General features: G+C 32.1%; 1 protein-coding gene across 1 annotated transcript; it reads right to left on the reverse strand.

Annotated features, from left to right (window-relative positions):
* Positions 1-678: 678 nt before the first annotated feature.
* Positions 679-11,185, reverse strand: LOC127738814 (fibropellin-1-like). Its single transcript, XM_052250210.1, has 5 exons — positions 11,060-11,185; positions 9,725-9,862; positions 4,203-4,316; positions 2,026-2,322; positions 679-710 (listed from the first exon to the last, which is right to left on the reverse strand). Exons 1-5 carry the CDS (start codon positions 11,103-11,105, stop codon positions 679-681), a joined length of 627 nt encoding a protein of 208 aa, XP_052106170.1. The 5' UTR covers positions 11,106-11,185.
* Between the last annotated feature and the right edge of the window lie 10,502 nt (positions 11,186-21,687).

Genomic DNA, 21,687 nt, shown 5'->3' on the forward strand with positions numbered 1-21,687 from the left:
GACTAACGAATGCTATAATGTTTTTTTATCTGAGTTTGCTGAGTGGTCTTGGGTGCTGGAAATAGGGCAGACGGAGTTGCCACGATGTCCAAGAAGCATTGGTTCAAATTTCTTCGAGAGAAGGACAAATATTTGCAACTGCATTTGCAGATTTAACATATTTTTGGGGACTAAATTTTAGACAAAGAATTTATCCGATGCATATATCTCATTTCCTTAAAATGTTGTGTTTAACGGATTGCTTTTGATTAATCAGGACAAATCAGCACAAGCCTATACTTACATACAAACAGACTTAAAGCAAAACTATTAATCCTATAGAATCAATGAAAACAAACTTACAGCCATCGACCAACACTTTTCTGCTTCCGCAATTCACATTAGTAAAGTTGTCACACTTGTTAGTGATATCGTTAAACATCTGAGGATAAATGCATTCGTCTAAATGTTGCTTAAAATGTAGCGGAACATATATAGTATATACTAAACTACAATCGTAAAACCTTTGACATTCCTCTGCATCGGCAATCAAAGATGACGACGACGTCTGACATTGGTCAGTTATAGCAGACGATGCTGTAAAAGAAATTTAAAGTTAAAATAGAGACACCTACATGTTTTATCTTTTGTGCATTCTCTCTGAAATAATGTTCTATCTTTCGTCAGTGGAAATATACTTCACCAGAAAGAGTTGAAAGAATTTGACATATCTGCAGACAACAAATAACATTAGTTTTTACTTGCAAAGACACTGACTATACATGTATATATATTTTTATATATTTACTCTGCAAAAAAAAAACAAACAAAAAAAACACGTATAACGTTTACTATTTTTTCTTCTTCCAATTTTGTTCTGTGTACTTCAATTCGAATTTTACAGAAATTCGTTGATATATTAAATTAGATTAAGCTTGGGCTTAAAGCTTAATAATACACGAATGGCACACAGGGTTCTTAACAAAATTGGGTCAATTTCCAGTTACGTTATAAAGTCAGTATATATTGTCACCACTATGCGCCACTAAAACTGTTCTTCATCTCCGTAACATGGACCAAATTAGATTTTGTATTCCGACCAGTGGTATCAATTGCCATTCATTTTGAAACGGTCCAATGATTGAGTTTGAGTTCGCGGACGCGTCTATTGAAGGCCTTGACAATACATTAATGATGTTCTAAGTTAGTTGATTTATGGTAACTCTTGCTGTATGGGACCAGAAAATTGTTCTGCTGAAACATCTCCCTCTTGCGGTCAATAACATTTAGCATATGTGACTGCACAATATCGTTTCTATAACGTTGAGCTGTTCAATTTACTTGGACACGCACTAGGTTTGTTCTGCTGTGAAGGCTATTTCTTGTCACATTATGACGTTCCACCGCCAAATCTGCCAACTTCTTGTACGCTGGTATGAACGAAACACTTATGTAGACGCTTGTAAACGCAGGTTCGTCCATCACATCTTTGGAGATAAAAACGTGACTCATCTCCGAACTAGACCATCACTGTATGACATAACGAAGACTTGCACGTCTGTGTAACTGGGTAGAAACTGGTTAAACATAAGGCTGTGTTAAGTAGCTCCAAGACTAACTAAGAATATCATTAATGTATCGTCAAGGCCATCAAATTTCTCTTTTTGTATATATATTTATGCATATTTGTTTCACTGATCCAAATGAACATTTCACACAAAATAAAGTAGTGAAGTGGTTAGTCTAAAATATTGATGCTATGGGGAAGTTTCATATTATCTTTTTTTCAGTTGAGGGGTTCAAAAGGATTATTTTTCACAGTTGTTCCAAAAGTCGTCCAACATGGTGTAGCGACTCTGCATTGTAGGATTTTATATAGCATATTTACTTACTAATTTCATGTCCTGATTATTTGAAATATTGTATATACGACCTTGACGTGTCAGCAGACGTAAATTTCAAGAATTATAAAAAAAAATTATAAAAAAATAGAATTATAAATAAAAATAGACATTATATAAAAATGTGTTTGATTCAAACACATACTCAATTCCTCTTCACAACGCAGTCCCCCATACGTTTTTCCTGTCGGAATCGCCACACACTGACAAATATAGCCAGGAGAATTTCCCATGTTTGAACAAGTTCCTCCGTGTAAACATGGACTACTATTGCAATGGTCAGTATCTAAAGTCGCTCTTGTTTCACAATGTGTACCAGTATACTGTATCATTCCATCCTGAGATACTGTACAAACACATTTATGTCCAGTTGTTGTTGCAAAACACGTGCCTCCATTTAAACAAGGTTTGGTGTCACAGCCGTTCAGCAAGTTTTCAAAAGCTTGTAAAAAAGGAAAGAAGCACATGAGATATGCAATAAATGTTAATAAAGTTAGCATTTCAGGAGATGATTTGGAAAAAAAACCATACAAACCAGGAAATAGGCGATGCGTATATTTGCGACGAAAGGTCATGGAAATAAAACAATAATTACAAATGTACAGATTTTCCAGGTAGTTATGATATATATATATATCAAATAGTGTCGTTCGGAGTTCATGTAAGTTAGGAATCTGTCTATAACTGCCCGCTCACAGTACAAAACAAATTGCATATCATTTTTTTTCTGTTTTGATAACATATGCATATAAAAAAATATAAGTCTCATTCCAAAGTTGGTTGGATGTTTAATATGCAAAATTAGAGAGAAAAAATAATATTTCGCGTCAGTGTTCTGGAAATCAATTACTGAAAATCCAACAATTTCATATTTCGAGAAAGTTAAGAAACCCCAAAGCAATACCAAATTCAGTAAATGAAAACGTACAAATCCTGATAATAACCTTGTAATCTAATAAAATTTACCTCTTTTTTCATACCATTGATTTGTTATATCATGCCAATTACTAAAGCTACTAGGAAAATATATTCTATATAACGAAAAGAAACAGTACGATGTAATATATAAATATAATTTATAGAAAGAAGTCGTAAGGAAATAGAGCTCGTGGCTCTTAGAACAAGATGTGTGACATGACAACATAAATATCAGAAGGCAAATTGTTCAGGAAAAAAGTAAAATAACAAAAGTACCGAACTGCAAGGAAAATTTAAAACGGAAAGTCCTTTATCAAATGGCAGAATCAAAAACTCAAACACATCAAACGAATGGAAAACAACTGTCATATTCCTGACTTGGTACAGGCATTCCCTTATGTAGAAAATGTCAGCCCTGATTTAGACAATGAAGAAACCACGCGATGAAAATTGGACGGATAACAAATCCGACTCTGAGTCTCATATATTTAACAATTATATCAAGAAAAATAAACAATGTCACAACATATACATGATATAGACAAAATACATAAGTCTCGTTTATCATTGAAAATCAAAAAATGTAAACAAAAAATAACCAAGTCTTAAATTCCAAAATAAAACAAATCTTCATGATTAAAAAGTGAACTAATATCAAATCGAAATTAATCGTCGATCAGAAGAGGAAAATATGTTCATCAACCGAAAAGAAAACCAGCTAGAAGCTTTGTGTGAGATGTTTAAGACAGAATACCACCAGAATTATTAATGCGTTATACGACCACCATATTGATTATACCCTCATTTAAACCTAAAAAGTTCACAAAATTACCAGAATGACGAAATATACAAAGAATTCATAAAATACCTAACAAAACAACAGAACCGCACATAATACATACCCGATCATTCCGGTGTGTCAATACACGAGTACACGATAAATATTCTGGTAGATTTAACAGAACTCGCATGAATGTTCTGTGAAGTCAGATAAAAATATAAGTATTTGGGCATGATTTTCCGATGGTCAGAAAAACAAATAACATATTTGGGCATGATTGTTTGATGAAATCAGATACACATATGACTTACTTGGGCATAACTGACAATTGAAACCACATAATAGTGATAATAAATTCTTTATTTAAAGAGGGTTACTCAATTAGAACTAGTTTAATTTTCAATGAGGCCCTCAAACAAAATACATGTATACAGCTAACATTCAAACATCAAAATACAACATATAAATGATGCCATCAAACAAAATACATGTATACAGCTAACATTCATACATATAAATTATTTGAACATGAATGTCCAATGAAATCAGATACACGTATGAGTCATGAGAGATGCATACAGGTAACAAAAACATCAAGTTTGTGGTTAAATGATAATACTTACATAATTCACAGAATTGTCCAGTGAAGCCAGAATAACATGTACATGAAAATCCAGTGGTACTAGCATGACATGTTCCTCCGTTTCTACATGGGAGATCAGCGCAAACTTTTGATACTGAAAGAGAACACCATCAACATTTTGTAGTATAAAGTCCTTCTTTTATTCTATTCATTCTGGTCTTCATTTCTTTTGTTTTTATGGTATTTTAACAGGAGTTAGGCATGTTTCAAAGTTCAAAGCACATCTTGCCTAAATTTTGTTCTGCCTACATACTTTCACTTTATATATATCATAGTATTCAAAACATGTATCGATAAACAGTTGACACAGAAATATTTCTCGGCTGCGTTTAAATTTTATTGTATGATACAAATTTTGAAATTTAAATGGAAACCACTTGTGACTGCCTGTACACTTATTAAAATGAAAGGAGTGACATCCAGTCTCCCTGAAAATGGGATCTGTCAAGGCTTATACAACTACATACCAAATGTCATTGACTTATCATATAAAGTGGTTCTCCTTAAACAGGGGACATAATTACATTTTTAGACATGCACAGTATGCAAAAGTTTTAAAGTTAATAAGATAAGATAAGAAAACTTTATTTTGATTCGGCATAAGTTAAAAGACACAACACAAGCTCTAAGGAGCTTTTGACCGAATATAAAAACATATACATAACATAAAAACAGTCTAATTTGACATATAAAACAACCTGTTATACGAAGTTAAATCTCACTTACATAGCATGCAATAAAAATTTAGCAACAAATTTAAAATGAAATAAAACATGCTAGACCAGAGCAAACAAAAGCAACATAAATAATAAACATCTCAAGAATTATCTGCAAGCAGAACATCGACATTCCAAACCATTCCAGGACTGAACAAGACTTTTAAAATGTGAAAAACTATTTTCAGTCCTGAAATGGTTTGGAAGGCTGTTCCATAAAGTAGCAGCAGCAAATTTGAAAGATTTTTTACCGTAACGGGTTGACTTTACCTGTGGAACATCTAGAATATTTACATACCGGAAAGAATACTTAGATTTTTTGACACTCACCAAATTTTGTAAGCACACAGGAGCTATATTATTTATAATCTTAAAAGTTTCTAGAGCCATTGTTCTAATCCGTCTAATCTGCAAGGAGGGCACCTTAGCTTTAAGTAAGAGGTCCTCGTAGGGGCTGGTAAAATCCTCATATACAAAACGGAGTGCTCTTTCCTGCACCTTTTCTAATTTTTTGGAATTTTTCTCAGTGCAAAAATGCCATGCCAAAGGACAAAAATTAAAATTACTAAGAATAAAGGTATGAAAAATAGTAAGTTTACTAAGTCTATCCAAAACTGAGCCCAAACGTTTTAAAACATTTAATTGCTGTGATGCCCTCCTACAGATTGAGCTGATATGAACATCAAAATTTAACTGATAGTCAATTTCAATGCCTAATAATTTAACTGTTTTTTCACATGTAAGGTTCGAGTTTTGAATACGTATAGATGGGTTTTGTTCAAAGGTCTTTTTGCCAACAGCCAAAACTTGAAACTTATCGGGATTTGCTTGCATTTTATTCACCCGGAACCACTCAATAAGTATTTTTGACTCAGATTCCAAAGTTGAAATTAATAAATCAAAATCTGGAGTACAGAAAGACAAAGTATTGTCATCTGCATAGTTATATAAACTTCCATTTTTAACAAAAAGAAAAATATCATTTATAAATATGTTAAACAACAATGGCCCTAGTATAGAACCCTGTGGTACGCCTTTATGGATGTCAGCCAAATCACTCAGAACATTGTTGACTTTAATTTGTTGTTTACGATTAGGACTTTAAAAGAGCAACAGCATGGGGGGATACACCATATGCTGATAATTTATCTAGCAAGATATTGTGAGGCAGGCAGTCAAAAGCCTTAGAAAGATCCATTAATACCGCTGCAATGTACTGGTTTTTATCGAGAGCTTCACGCCAATCTTCTAACACTCTGAGAAGTGTGGTCTGACATCCATGTCCACGTCTAAAAGCACACAAAAAAGGATTAAATATTTTATCAAAGTATTCAGTTAGTTGAATTTCATATATTTTTTCAAAGATTTTAGAAAATATGGGTAAGACACTAACTGGTCTATAGTTTGTTTTTAATAATGGGTCACTCTTTTTATGAAGGGGGGTCACTTGGGCTTCTTTAAGTTTGTCAGGGAAACAGTTATTTTCAATTGATAAATTTACAAGAGTTGTCAGCTGTGGTGCAATATAAAATTTACAATTTTTTACTATTTTTGCTGGAATACCATCAGCTCCTGTAGCCTTCTTTATGTTTATTTTATTCAAGATTTTATTGACATTTTCGTTAGATACTTTCTTAAATTCAAAGTCAGAAACATGCTTTCTGTTACTCAAAATTTCTTTTATACTTGGGTGATTTGAGGGGTCATATACCACATCTGCTCCAATTTTGTCTGCTACTGTGGAGAAAAAATTATTAAAAACATTTGAAACTTCATTTGGACTATTTACAATTTTGTCATTTTCACACAATAAGATTTTTTGTTCTCCACAGTTCCCCTTTTTTGAGAAAAATGGTTTGACTGTTTTCCAAAACTCGCATGATTTTGACCCACCAGAGCAACGTTCTAAAAAGTATACTTTTATTGATTTTCTCTTTATCTTAGTTACCAAATTTCTTTGTTTTCTAAATTTCTCCCAATTTTTGTCACTCCGGTTTTTAGTATATTGTGAATAAAGCATTTGTTTTCTATATATGGCCCCTCTCAGTTCTTTATTCATACATGGCAGTGGTTTTCTTCTTTGACACCTAGATTTGACAGGTGCATGTTTATTTAATATATTTTTAAAATCTTTTTCATAATCATCATAAATACTATTTAAATCTTTCTCAGTACAGTTTTCTGAAATCTTTATTTTCTGTAAATCATTTGTAAATTTGTCAATATCAAAAGTTTTGTAACTTCTATATGTTACGTCCCTGCATTTTTGTGCAGGTAAATTCCCTTTCACAACTGTAGAAATAATATTGTGACAGTCACTAACACCATTTGGACTATTTGTTGTTTTAAAACACAAATTCTTTTTACTTGTAATAATAACATCCACAAGGGATGGGTTACAACCCTTTTTAAAACATGTTGGACCTTTAACCAGTTGTGATAAGTTGAAAATATCACATATATCATGTAAAGTCTGAGATTTTTCAGCAGACAACATATCAAAATTAAGGTCACCAAAAATAATAATATTTTCATATGACACAAAACATTTATCTAGTGATTTTGTAAAATTATCAATAAAGTCATTATTTTTCATGGATGGAGGTTTGTATGCTCCCATAATAAGCCATTTGGCATCATTTATATAAATTTCATAGCAAATATTTTCAAGTTTATCAGATTCAAAACATTGTTTTCTACTGGAGGGAAAGTCTGATTTAATCAAGGTAAGTAAACCACCGCCGTGCTGATCTCTGTCACGCCTTTGTAATTTATAACCATCAACTTGAAATAAGTTGTCTTGGAAGGTATTGTCCAATTTCGATTCGGCGATCATCAATAAGTCAACTATATTGTCTGTGAGAAGTTCTTTTACCTCATCAAATTTGAACCTGAGACTGTTTATGTTTACATATGCCGCAATAAAGTTCTTTGGATGCAGACGTCTGGTCTCTCTCAAATCTTGGAACAAAAGTTTGTTTACACCGGAAGTAGAGTTTGACGATAGACTGTCATTTATAGGTGCGTTTGACTCCTCGTTAAAATCAATAAAATACGAATCGCTAAAATCTGGTAAATAACATATTTTGCAGAACCAGCTGTCAGTTGAATTTCCAAGTAGTTCATATTCTTTTAAGGGTAGATTTATACATTTTAGATGAAACCACAAGTTACAATCATCACACTGGATTGCCCGTTGGTTTTTTCTGACTCCCTTCTCGCAAGTTCCACATGGAAATTTTACTGGTCCAGGATTATTTTAATGTACCATAACAGTTGCCGGACCAAAATGTATCCATGCAAAATGAGATGTGTTAGTGATAATATTACTGCACACTAAATATAAATGACCAACCATTGGTGATGAGAAGTGGTTATTTTCAATCTGACCTAATGATATACTTTAATATGAAGACCATGCAAAAGTTTCAAAGTCAATGGACCATAACTCAGATGGTAAGGTAAAATAATCTCCATGAAAAGGTAGATCTGCCGATGCTAGTTCAACTACATATAGCCTGGGATCCTGGCCAACTGCTCGACGAAGTATTAGATTGGGTCAGGATGTCAGGCTAAACTACATATCAAATATCATTGATAGTTAATGAACTGACATACCTTGGGTTGAATTTTTCAAGAACAGGTAGCTTTATGAGTGCTAAGAAAATTTTAGTTCGAAAAGCAAATAAAGCAATGTATGAAGTATTGAAAAAGGGGAGGTTGCACAACTTGTCAGTGAAATCTCAATATGATCTATTTGATAAAATTGTGAAGCCAATCCTACTATATGGATGCGAGATTTGGGGTTTCAGTAATACTGATATTATAGAAAGAGTGCACTTAAAATTTTGTAAACTATTACTAAACCTTAAGAAGTCGACACCTAATTTTATGATTTATGGTGAACTTGGTATTTATCCCATGTCTTTATATATACAGCTGCGTATGGTTAATTTTTGGTCAAAAATGGTAAATGGGAATGATAACAGGATTGCTAAAATATTATACAGATACATGTTCTTGAAGAATTCTGTCAACCAATTTAGGTCAGATTAGTTGAAATACGTTAAAGATACATTAGATAGATGTGGATACAGCAATATATGGTTGTCACAAGGAAATTTTAATCCTAAATGGTTGGGTATTAGTTTAAAACAAAGGTTATTTGATCAGTTTCAACAGAAATGGAGAGCAGATATTGACTGTTCATCAAAAGGTTTGGCCTACAAATTGTTTAAACAAAAATTTGAATATGAAGAATATCTGAATATCTTAAGTGATAAAGATAGAATAACATATTGTAGATTTAGAACGGAAACCACAAGTTACCCATCGAAACTGGTAGATGGAATAAAATTGAACGTAACTATAGATATTGTAATTTATGTCATTGTAACGAGATTGGGGATGAATTTCATTACATTTTGCAGTGTAGTTATTTGACAAACTTTCGAGCACAATATTTGGATACTTTTTCTTGCACAGAAGTAATATACTAAAGTTTGGAAAACTATTTCAGTTAAAATTAAAAAATAAGTTAAAAAAGCTGTGCAAATTTATCAGGGTTATAACTTTTCAAGCAAGTCTTCCTGGTTAATCACCACTCTTCGCCACTACTGTGTTATTTTGTTTTATTTTATTTTTTCTTCTCATCTTGTCATGTGTGTTTATGTTATGTTATAACTTTTGATGAACTTCTTTGTACCATTGTAACTATATGGTGTTTGAGAAATAAAGAATCTTGAATCTTGAATCTTGACTTATCATATGTGGTTTCTATACTCACGTGACTGTGATTTCAGCTCACAGTTAGGGCCGTGGTAAGAAAACCCGTCAACGTTTTGGAGACAATGGCACATGTATCCATCACTTGTTCCCGTGCAAGATCCTCCATTCAAACATGGTTTGTTTAAGCATGCATTGCCTATCAAGTAAAGAAATAAATTAATAAATTAATCGATGAAAAGGAGTAGGCCCAGTAAGACCCCTTTTTGGCCCCAAAATATAGCAGTTTTACAAAATTGTTAAAATGTAAAGTTTTAGCTATTTATTGGAAAGAAGAATACTTTTGTTACATAAATATGGGCTGTTTTTGACAATACAATGCACATGTATCGGGTACTAGCATCATTAAGTCATGCTAAATTACTGAAATCTTCGAAATTTCAGCATTTTGGTTAATTTTTAGACGGTTTCCGTCTGAAATGGAAGTGGCCGCATTTGTGTTCATTCTTAATATTTAAATGTAAGTTGTATTTGATGATAATACATAACATATATAAAGGTTGAGAATGAACACGGATGCGGCCACTTTCTTTTTTGACAAAAACCATCTGAAAAGTGACATATTATGGCATATTTGATAGATTTTTCATATTTAAGCATGAAATTGAGCGTCTTTAATGACTAAATCAGTTCAAATCTTTCACTTAAACTAATTGAATCGACTGAAGTAGACACTTAAGTGTTTAAAAAGTGTCCAAATGTTTCATCAAATGAACCTGAATTTTGAGGCCAAAATCGGCCCTTACCGGACCTACTCCTTTGAATTAGTTGATAAAGGATTTTTATTATTGGTTATCATGTTGATAATTGTAATAATTGCTTATGATAATTTTACATTATTCATGATTGAAGACTAATAAATTGTTTTAATGCATTTTCAAAAAAAATCATCTGCGATTACTTAGGCTCTACAACATTTTATATTATTTAGAAGCAATATACCCACATAAAGTACTGACATGCTATGTTCTTACTGCTTCGAGTAAAACCACCATTTTTCATTTGTGCTTAAAAGTATAAATTGAGGTTGGAAATCTGCAGAGATTATGATAGCATATTTATCTTAAAATTTCATGGCTAAAACGCTCTCAACAAATATCTGAGCAAATGTGCGTTTCTATAATAGTAACAATACATATATGCATATATCTTGCGAAATATGGTAAAATCTTTGTTTCCAAATCACTATTTGAATCCAAATTCAAACAACAAAAGGATAGAGTTCAATATAATTATTCATTTTGCATTCACGGTATTTGAATAACAGTACATCGTAAAAAATTTCTACGAAAATATAATGGTTCTTTAATATGTTGTGACGATGATGTTCTCTTACCTATCTCACAGTTTTGTCCACTGTAGGCGCTGTTACAAACACACATGTAGGTTTGTTGCGGTGGTAACGATCCTATACAGTTTCCTCCGTTTAAGCATGGGTTTGATTTACACGGGTCGGGATCAGTTATAACTAAATAAATTATAAGGATCGCAAAATATCAATGTACAGTTGAAAATATAATTTGGTACTTTAACCTTTCAAGGCGTGACAACAATAAAAAGGTAAAAACCTACTACGTTACACAGTCTTGCTGAAACAGTTGGAAAACTTGGAGTTGAGTCTATATATAAAAACAAAGGAGGATCTATGATAAGAGCTAATATCTGGCTTCTGAAATTGTAATAAAACATTAGAATTAATTTTTCCATTCAAAATCTAATTAATTTAATTGATAAAAGAAAGAGAGGAATGTTATATGATAATTGATAAAAGAAAGAGAGGGATGTTATATGATAATTGATAAAAGAAAGAGAGGGATGTTTTATGATAATTGATAAAAGAAAGAGAGGGATGTTATATGATAATTTCAGTGTTGAATTTAGTAATTTGTGCTGTCTCTGTTATGATTTAGATTGTCAAAGCCTCATCCCAAAAAAATATATTCAACCCTTTTCAACATTTGTGTATATATTGAAGACATTTTGTAGCATAATCTATATTGGAATAAGACTTTGGCTAAAATCTGAATTTTTAAGACAAGATCTTAAAAAAGGTTATTTGGCCGGGTCTTTTTTCAGTTCTTCATTAGATGAAATATTTTTGGAGCAAATACATAACACAAAATTCAAAAAATACAATTACTGTAATGGGATAGACTAATGTTGACACCTGAATGATGTTACTTGATAAAATTATAAAACTTTTTTTTATTTTCGAATCATGGGACCAAAATGGCTTATCACATCTTGAACTTCATATGAACGTTATTTGGGCAAACATATTTATTGCAAACAATTTCATTTGATTAATTGTGTGCTGTTTGCTTGAAGTCCAGTGAAAATTATGTCATGTTTATTCAGGACGAGAACAAATTAATAATAAATCTTAATACGCTTGATAAGTGGGTCAACCGGAATAAAGGCGGAGACACTGGTAGCAGGTCAAGAAGTCCTTATAAGTTCACGGAAATCAAAAAATTTTAAGAGCCTTATTAGTTCTACTGATCATCTTTTTTGATAATCTAGTAATCTTTTATTGTTTTTCGAGATCAACAAATTATCATTTTTACCCTGAAGATATACATTGTTGAGTCATCCGTTTTAAGGTCAGTCAGGTCATCTATGGATATGTCAATGATAAAGTCAAGATAACTTCATTTAAATTGACAATTAAATTGTGATCTTGTTTGTTTGAAATAATCTAACAATATTCTACAATACTGATTTGTAGTATATTTTTGTTTTTGTAAAAGGCGACACAGATAAAACCTAAATTATACGTTTTATGTCAAAATAGAAAGAAGAGGGTTACGCGCCTTGTACTTTATTCACGTATTAAACTTATCTGACATTTATATAAATGTATTTAAAATGGGGAATGAACCATTGTTTTAAAGATATGTCTTCTTTTACCAGAAAAATAGTTACACTGGGTTATGTTTGTTAATCCGCTTCTGGAGAAACCTCTAAAAACAAATGTAACTATTTCCATCTGACAATTATCAATTTTAGATCGAAAGGGAGAAAAAAGGGAATATGTAAAGCTATTTTTTTAATTAGTTTCTTACTTTTGTCAGTCGTAAGACCACCGGCAGGCACACACACATCTGGATGATCCAGCGACACGCATGCAAAGTCGCCATCTTTTCTGTGTCTTAGTGTATTTGGGCATCCAGGCATCGCTATGAAATTTCCATGCACACATTTCATAAAAGTACAACTGGTTTCATTAACCTCGTCTTCGGTACACTTTGGCTGGGTAAGCGGTACTAAAAGGTTAAAAAATATACATATTAAAAATCAGGTTGTTCTTTTGTCTCATACTCAAAAATAGCACTCCAGATGTATAGTCAATGGACTATGAATATAGATATATTGAATATATAGTTATGGTAGGTTCTAACATATGATATTTACACTGCTAATACCATATGTGTTCTAAAAATGTATTATTTTCTAAGCAATATATGTGTTCTAGTAACAATGTAATGGTGCTCTAGTAAAACTGACGTTATATGGTATAACTTTCACGTGGCTTCTAACATTGGAATAGACATTTTAAAGATCTTAATTTATGGAAGACATGTTAAGGTTGTCACATTCCTTTCATTCGTAGTCATCCTTAATCATAGTAGGCAATTGATTTTTTAACAGTAAAACAACGTGTTTATAAGGTCAAAACATAGAATACGCATGTATCCTCGGTAAAACATCGAGTTGAATAAGCATTTCGATAAAATAAGAGAATGGATTGGTCTTTAACGTCTTACCATTTCTACATGCAGTATTTACATGTCCTTTTCTTCAATTCATCTTAAATAAATTAATATACAAGTATATCAATTATCTATTTCTTTGATTTACATGCAATTATGTTGAAATGCACTATCGGTTTTATATCTAACATTTATTTTGGCTCAATTTTCAAAAGACAATACATGGCTGTTTAATTCATAAAGAAACTAAACAACGGCCTAGGTTTACGAAACCCTTTGCATGTAGTGAATTCGTCGTATTCTCCGTTTTTGAGAGAGTGTTTCGTTGTTGCTAAAAAGTGTAGAATATATCAATAAGACGATCAAATGCCATAAGTCGGTTAAAGACCAGACAGGCCATGGTCAAATGAAAACAAACAGAACTAACAAACAACAGTCATCAAAACACTACCCTGAAAACTAGATATTGGGCAGCACAAACCCTACCAAAATCCAGGATGGACTCGTCGAGGATAAACAGTTACCGGTTCCGGTATTATGTTGCATTCAGTGACGTCACAATCGGGGGAAATAGGACGGAATGCGACTACGATAGGTGGAACATTAGGTAGCAATAAACAGTTAGGAAAAAATATTAAAATTTTCCCTCATAAATTTTACCATCCCCTTTTCATTGCCTTCTTGCAATATTAAGCTTACTGTTTGTGTCATATATGTGCATATGTATGTAATCAGAATCTTCCATAGATTTCATATCCAGTATATGAAATGGTAAAATATAATTTCTCCTTGGTGTATCCATGGCAACAATCTGCATTTTTTTGTTATAAAATATAGCAAAAAGGGGGGAAAAGATGTCACATATTTCCCCAAAATTTGACCAAAAGTAGAATTTCAATCACTTCAAGTAATACCTTTTCTGAAACTGTTTACATATATCTTTCAATAAATCCAATGAAAATCATATGTCTTTCGTCTCATTTTTTTGTAAAATTGCGTCAAAAACTTCGTGTAGAAAAAAAGTGTTTGTAAACATTACATTAATTTCTGGACCGATGACCGGTCTAGCTATGAAAATACGGAGAGTCAAACAGAAAATAGCCCATAAAACATGTAAAAAATAATCTTGATGTTCTTATAAACCACATTTGAAGGCTAAATTAGTACTCAGCTGTCTAAAAATGAATTTTATTACACAATAATTTAATTTTGGATGTAACGCGTCTTCCGATTGGCTGACGTTGTTTTGTTTATCAGCTCATAGACATAATTTTGTCATGTGACCGTGACGTCATCAACGTTTTTTCATGGTTTACTCCGGTTTAAAATGGAATTAAGAATTAAATTATAAGAAATGACTGTAATATTTTTTCTGTCTATTCGAAATAACATAAAAAATGTGGTGCACACTTTTAAATAACCCGCTACGCGTGTTATTCAGTGTGCACCACATTTTTGATGTTATTTCTTCATAGACAGAAAAAATACTACAGTCATTCCTTAAATAACTTTCATATTTGAAAAATCCACCGGGGCCAAAATGCGAAACCAAACTCCTAACTGTGTATTGCTACCTTATAAAAATAAGAAGATGTGGTATGGTTCACGATGAGACATCATTCCATCAGAGACCAAATTAAGTAGAAGTGACACAGATATTGTATAACTGTTAACTACAACAGGCGGGGCCGCTTGTAAAAGTTTCGAAGAGATGACGTCAACCATTAGTTCAATAACTTCCCTGTAAGCAGCAACCCTCTATTAAAGAAATCATGATAGAAAAGACCTCCAATATCGTATAACAACTGGAGGATATATACTCCATGTACAAGTGCCACTTGGATGTTTTATAGGAATAAAGCGGCAATTGACAAATATAAAACAATTCAAACGAGAAAACTAACGACATGATTTATGTATAAAATAATGAACGAAAAACAAATATGATATACAGCAACAAACAACAACCACTAAATTACAGGCTCATTTTTGAAGTTAAGTTGATCAGGAATGCTCATACCCTAATATTTAATAGCCAGGGATGCTCATACCCTAATAGTTAATAGCCAGGGATGCTCATACCCTAATAGTTAATAGCCAGGGATGCTCAGACCCTAATAGTTAATAGCCAGGGATGCTCAGACCCTAATAGTTAATAGCCAGGGATGCTCAGACCCTAATAGTTAATAGCCAGGGATGCTATACCCTAATAGTTAATAGCCAGGAATGCTCAAACCCTAATAGTTAATAGCCAGGGATGCTCAAACCCTAATAGTTGATAGCCAGGGATGCTCATACCCTAATAGTTAATAGCCAGGGCTGCTATACCCTAATAGTTAATAGCCAGGGATGCTCAAACCCTTATAGTTAATAGCCAGGGATGCTCAAACCCTAATAGTTGATAGCCAGGGATGCTCAAACCCTAATAGTTGATAGCCAGGGATGCTCAAACCCTAATAGTTAATAGCCAGGGATGCTATACCCTAATAGTTAATAGCCAGGGATGCTCAGACCCTAATAGTTAATAGCCAGGGATGCTTATGTACTTGAATACATGAGGATCTATATGACTAAAGGGGCCTAAAATGATTAGCCAAATCCATCTAAGCTGATGATGTCAGCCGTGTTGACTAATTTGTAGATCTTATTTGCAGATCATTTTTGCTAATTACAGTTTCTCTCTACCTACTATAGTTTCTGCACAAATCACAAGAATGGGTAAATATCGTCATTGGCGGTCGAGAACTTCTATAAGAGGTGATATTTGAGTTCAGTCATGTAAACTTAATTTGTAGATCTAATTTGCTTGTCATTTGTCAGTTTCTTATATCTACTAATCATGATTTCCGCACAAATCACAATAATGATTAAAAATCGTCATTGAAGGTCAAGAACTTGTGAAAGAGGTGACCTGATGATTTCAGTCATGTTGACTTATCAAAAAGTCTTACTTCGCTGGGTTTTTTTTTTGACTAACTACGTTTCTCTCATATACTATAATTTCCGCCAAAAAACGCGAAAATGTGCAATAATCGTCATTCAAGCTTATTACTCTTACAAGAAGTCAACTGGAAATTTCGGCAATGTCAACTTATTTTGCTTATCATTTATGTTTTTCTCTCTATCTACTATAGTTTCAAACAAAAGGCAAAAACTGGTTAAAATCTTTATCAAGGACGATAAGTCATATCAGGAGTCGACTGCCAAGTTCGACATTGTTGACTTATCTGTACAATTTGTCTTGCAGATTATTTTGTTGTTTAAGTTTCTATCTATCTTCTATGTTTTCAAATTAATAGAAAAAATGCAGATTGGTAAAATCAATAGAAGCCAAAAAAGAAGGCCAAAAAATAAGTAAATGCAATATAAGTTTTGTTATCAGATATTTTTGTTTTAAGGGCAATAACTCCAATAAGTATTGAATTGTAGATTCAGGTCATTTTAACTTGTTTGTAGGTCTTTGCTTGCTGATCAATTTAAATCTTCTCTCCATCTATTGAAGTTTTCAAGATATTATTCAAAATCGCCAATAATTGTTTAAAATCATTAACTGAATGACAAAAAGTTCTTAAAAAGAGTCTTCAGACAATTTTGATTAAAATTTATAATGGTACGTCTTGACATCCGGAACGTTTCTGCAATCCCAGGAGTTCTCTTACTATAATAGTTTCAAGATAAAAGACAACATTTGTATTTTACTTCCTTGTTCAGCCTTGGTGGCCATATTGGTTAGCAGACGGGATCAACAGGCACATATAAAGTAGATACACAAAAGTTGGTTCTAACTGACAAGGTAGTTTCACAGCAGAATTTCGGGGTTAAATTCAACGGACGACAAACAACGGAAGACGACAGACGACGAAAGCCAAGTGACGAAAGTAGATCATACTGGCACAAAGGCCCACATGACCTAATTGGGAATTAGATATCAAAGGAGGGAATAAAAACCATAAGTCGAAATAAGATAGACAGCACGATCGACTTTTGAAAAAACGACGAAAAGACTAACAACAGTCCACAAAATACTACACAACTAAAGATTGAGTGACAGGAACCCAACAAACTTCCGATTAACTTAGAATAAGATGTTTTGACCTCAACTATACAAAAAAAGGTTTCGTTAAATCTACAGATTGTCAATGATATTAATGTACTGAAGAAAGATAAAAAAAAATTGAAATAAGATAAAATTAAAATTTCAAAATAAAGGAGAAAACTTGCTTACATGGACTACCATCTGGCAAACAGGCATCTGGGTCCTCTATCAACACGCATGCGAAATCAGGATATTTTTGGTGCCTTTGACCAGCAGGACATCCAGGCATTTTAAGATACATCCCATGAACACATTTCATGAAATTACAGTCTCTATCTACTTTGTCTCCAACGCACAGTTGTGGTAATGGCACACCTGGTATATAAAAACTTGATAAAAGTTGCTTCTTATTTTAACTTTTTAAATGTGCATTTTACTGATTATTTCTTCCAAAGACATTATGGTACCTCAATAACTATGAATAGTTTTCTTAGGTTATAATCATTTTAGTCCATGTATTTGTACGCTATAAACATACTTTGTGCGCTTGAATTTCATAGTTTTTTTGCGGTCATTATTAATATTTATCTGCTCAACTTTTGGTTTAAATTTCGATCGGTTGTTTGGACTGCTCCTTGGTATCACCATTGTTCACCTGTGAATTTGACTTTGAATGACTTCCCGACTCTAACGGATTTAAATTTTGAAAAAAAGTAGAATTCTTAAAATTTGTGATAACCAAACATTTTCTAAGGAAAATCCGTGTAAAAGTTAGGAATGTGGTCTCTCGTTGTCCTGTATATCTCAGAACGATTAGTTTAAAAAGAATTTATTTTCTCAATCTTAGCAAAATGGATGAGTAAAGTAAATCATACTTATAATACAATATACGTATATATGCCTAATTTAATTGTATGATGTGTTTAAAATGGATTATTAAATAACTAATGTTTGTCCATTCAAAATGCATAAGATATGAAAAAACAGGACATCACAATAGTAAATTTGAAATGAAAACATATTGTTAATATTGACTTTTGAATAAACTTGAAAATAGACAACAATCTTAAACGAAGAACTTTACAAGATTGAACTAATCTGGTTGTCATGGTTTAACAACAAAATATTAATTATTTCTATGTGCGATTAAAAATTGTGTTAAAACGGATTAAAACGACACAGTAAAACAATGGTTAAAATATACATGCTGAAATATTTACCTTTTCCAAAAAATAAACATATTAAAAACGTAAGAGCTATCATTGAAATATCCATATCAATAAATAATGTTTAACATAAAAATGCATGATCGTTTTCGTTTTGTAAACTTTCTCAGATAGACATTAAATTAGTTTTAACTGGGGGCGAAGGCTGTATGATACTAATCATTATAGGTATGCTGAAATATATAGTTATTGATTCATAAATCCGTGTTGATGTTATCATTGATGTCCAGGAGTGTATTTGGTCTATTGTGATTCAGCAGTATGTGCACTCTTAAACTTTATAGTCCCGAAAATCTTTTAAAAATGCAAACTTAAGCAGACATCTTTAATTAATATGAAATATCTAGGAGGGGTATTACTATTGTGTTATTTGTAACTTTTTTAAATGATAATTTCTTGATATAGTTTCAAAATTTAATATTTAAGATAGCAATTTATCCATTTGTCAGGTGGACCTTAGTAATTCATAATCAACACTTAACGTTTAAAACAATAATAAAATCCAGAGTTATCGAGAAAAAAATGTCATCAGATGGTCGGCGCCTACGAAAATAACAACAATTAAGACAAGACAAGAAAAGACAAAGTTTTACCCTTCCTAAGTCGTGATGTGATTTAGTCTACTAGCACCATGATGACAGTTTTTTTTTACCAAGAAGTCATTCTCACTATAATGCTATAAAAATAAATTCATGCTTATAACACGTGGATTTGTTTTTACTTTTCCAAATTGCTGAGTTTGAAGCATCAGGAGATGACATTTACTAGTAACTGCAAAACCAATCAAACGTGAAGAATGAATTCAAAAGTTGTTTTTGGAAGAAAATTGCTCCATGACAAAAGTTACGCATTATTTGTGCTTTTATACAAACGTGAATGATTAACGTTAAAAACATCTTTACTCTAAATATAATATTCACCAATTAACTTTATTTTCTACCAATGAAAAAGCCACACGTTAATGAGAATGGACAGCAAAAAAGAAGGCTTTTAAGCAGGTCTTTAAAAGGTTTAATGGTTTCTAGATTTGTCCAATATCCTTTCTATCATAAAGGTTATGACAGCGATGTTCCGTGACTGAACTGAAAAGACTGCTAATAGCAATTTGATTTTTCATTGTACATTTCCTTGTATTAAATGTTTATAGAAAAGAACATCGTCTGAGTGAAAGGTTGGAAAACATTTAGATGTCAATTTCACATCAAGAGACAGTTTAATATGCATTCCTATCGATTTATCTTCGGAGATCTGAACTTAATTGTTGGAAATCATTGCTCACGTTTAATCAAATTGATAGTGTTTGTTTCGAGTTGTTCCATACTATAATTTCTATGGAAATTGGGATACTTTTGTATTCGGTTTTCTGACTGAAACTTACAATTATGTTTGGTAAAATGATGAAGTTATCTAAATAAATGTTGGCTCCGTTCGATTTTTCTTATGCATTTATTAACTTGATGGAAAGTTTGCATGGAATAGTTCTGAATCGTATCCAACAAGCTTTATTTGAAAATATTAATTGTTGGTCTTCAAAATTTGATTCTTTGTTAGAGTTATATATATTTTAATACTACATTTTAATCAAGTTAAAATTGAACTTTTAAGTTATATCGTATAAAACATCTTGACTTCAAGTACTTGAAAAATCTTTCCTGATCAAACGAGTAAACTCTTTTCCTGAACAAATGAGTATTTTTTTCCGGAATAGTTAAGTAAATGCTTTCCTAATCTTTTCTTAAAAAATAAGTAAAAAATTTCTTGAACAATTGAGTATTTTTTTTCTTAACATATGAGTGAATTCTTTATATAACAGGGGTGGTGTTCTCGAAAGTATCCCAAGATTCGTCCTAAGACACATCCGAAGACCAATTTTAGAATGGACTTAGGATCATCTTAGGACACTCTTAAGTTGTGTCTCGAAGCTATCTCAGACGCATCTTATGTTAGGACGTCCTAAACATATCCTAAGTGCGAAATTTTAAATCGTTAAAGTAATTTTTTGATAAAACATTTATTAATGACGAAACCAATTAATAAAATTGTTTACGACTTTTATAATTACATGTTTATAATTAAATGCATGATTTCAAATGTAATTATAGATTAATATCAAAAAGGATTGTAATTTAAACTGGAAAACAATTAGTTTTGAAATGAGAATTGAATTTGTAGTGTCATCGTATCGTGAAACACGAAGTTCAAAGTTTTAAATCATGCACATAACCGATGGTGCGTTTCATTTCATGTTCATCTTCACATATTTGCTTACAAATTATTGTCTGAGACGTGTCCTAAAGTTAGGATGAAGATAGGATGATCTTAAGACACCTAATTAGGTGTCCTAAAGTTAGGACAAAAAATGCCATATATCCTAAGTTAAGAGAGCTTCGAGAACACGACTTAGGACAAAGACGTGTCATGAGATGGTCTTAGGACAGTCCTAATCCTAAGATAGCTTCGAGAACACCACCCCAGATGAGTAAATTATTCCCTTAACAAATAGGTAAATTTTTTCAAGAACAATGATTTTTCCCCTTTGCAAATGAGTAAATTCTTTCCTGAACAAATGGTTAAATCATTTCCTTGACAAATGAATAAACTCTTTATTAAAAAATGATTATAAATTATTACACATGAGTAAAATTCTTTCCTGAACAAATGAGTAAATTCTTTCAGTAGGTATATCAGAATTTAACAGCAAGATAAATGCAATAATGATATTCAGAGACTTATATAAAAATAACGATCTGTGGTATGCCATTGAGACAACAATCCACCAGAGTTCAAATGACGTTGATGTAAGCAATTGTAGGTCACTTTGCGGCCTTCAACAATTAAAAAAATACCGTATGGTAAGCTTTAAAAGGCACCGACTTGAAAAATGTGAAAGAATTCAAACGAAAAAACCAACGGCATTATTTATAACAACACAATTCACGAAAAACAAATATGACAGACATGAATCAATGACTTTGGACAAGCACATAAA

Source organism: Mytilus californianus, unplaced genomic scaffold, assembly GCF_021869535.1.
Source record: "Mytilus californianus isolate M0D057914Y unplaced genomic scaffold, xbMytCali1.0.p SCAF_1, whole genome shotgun sequence".
Taxonomy (NCBI): Eukaryota; Metazoa; Mollusca; class Bivalvia; order Mytilida; family Mytilidae; genus Mytilus; species Mytilus californianus.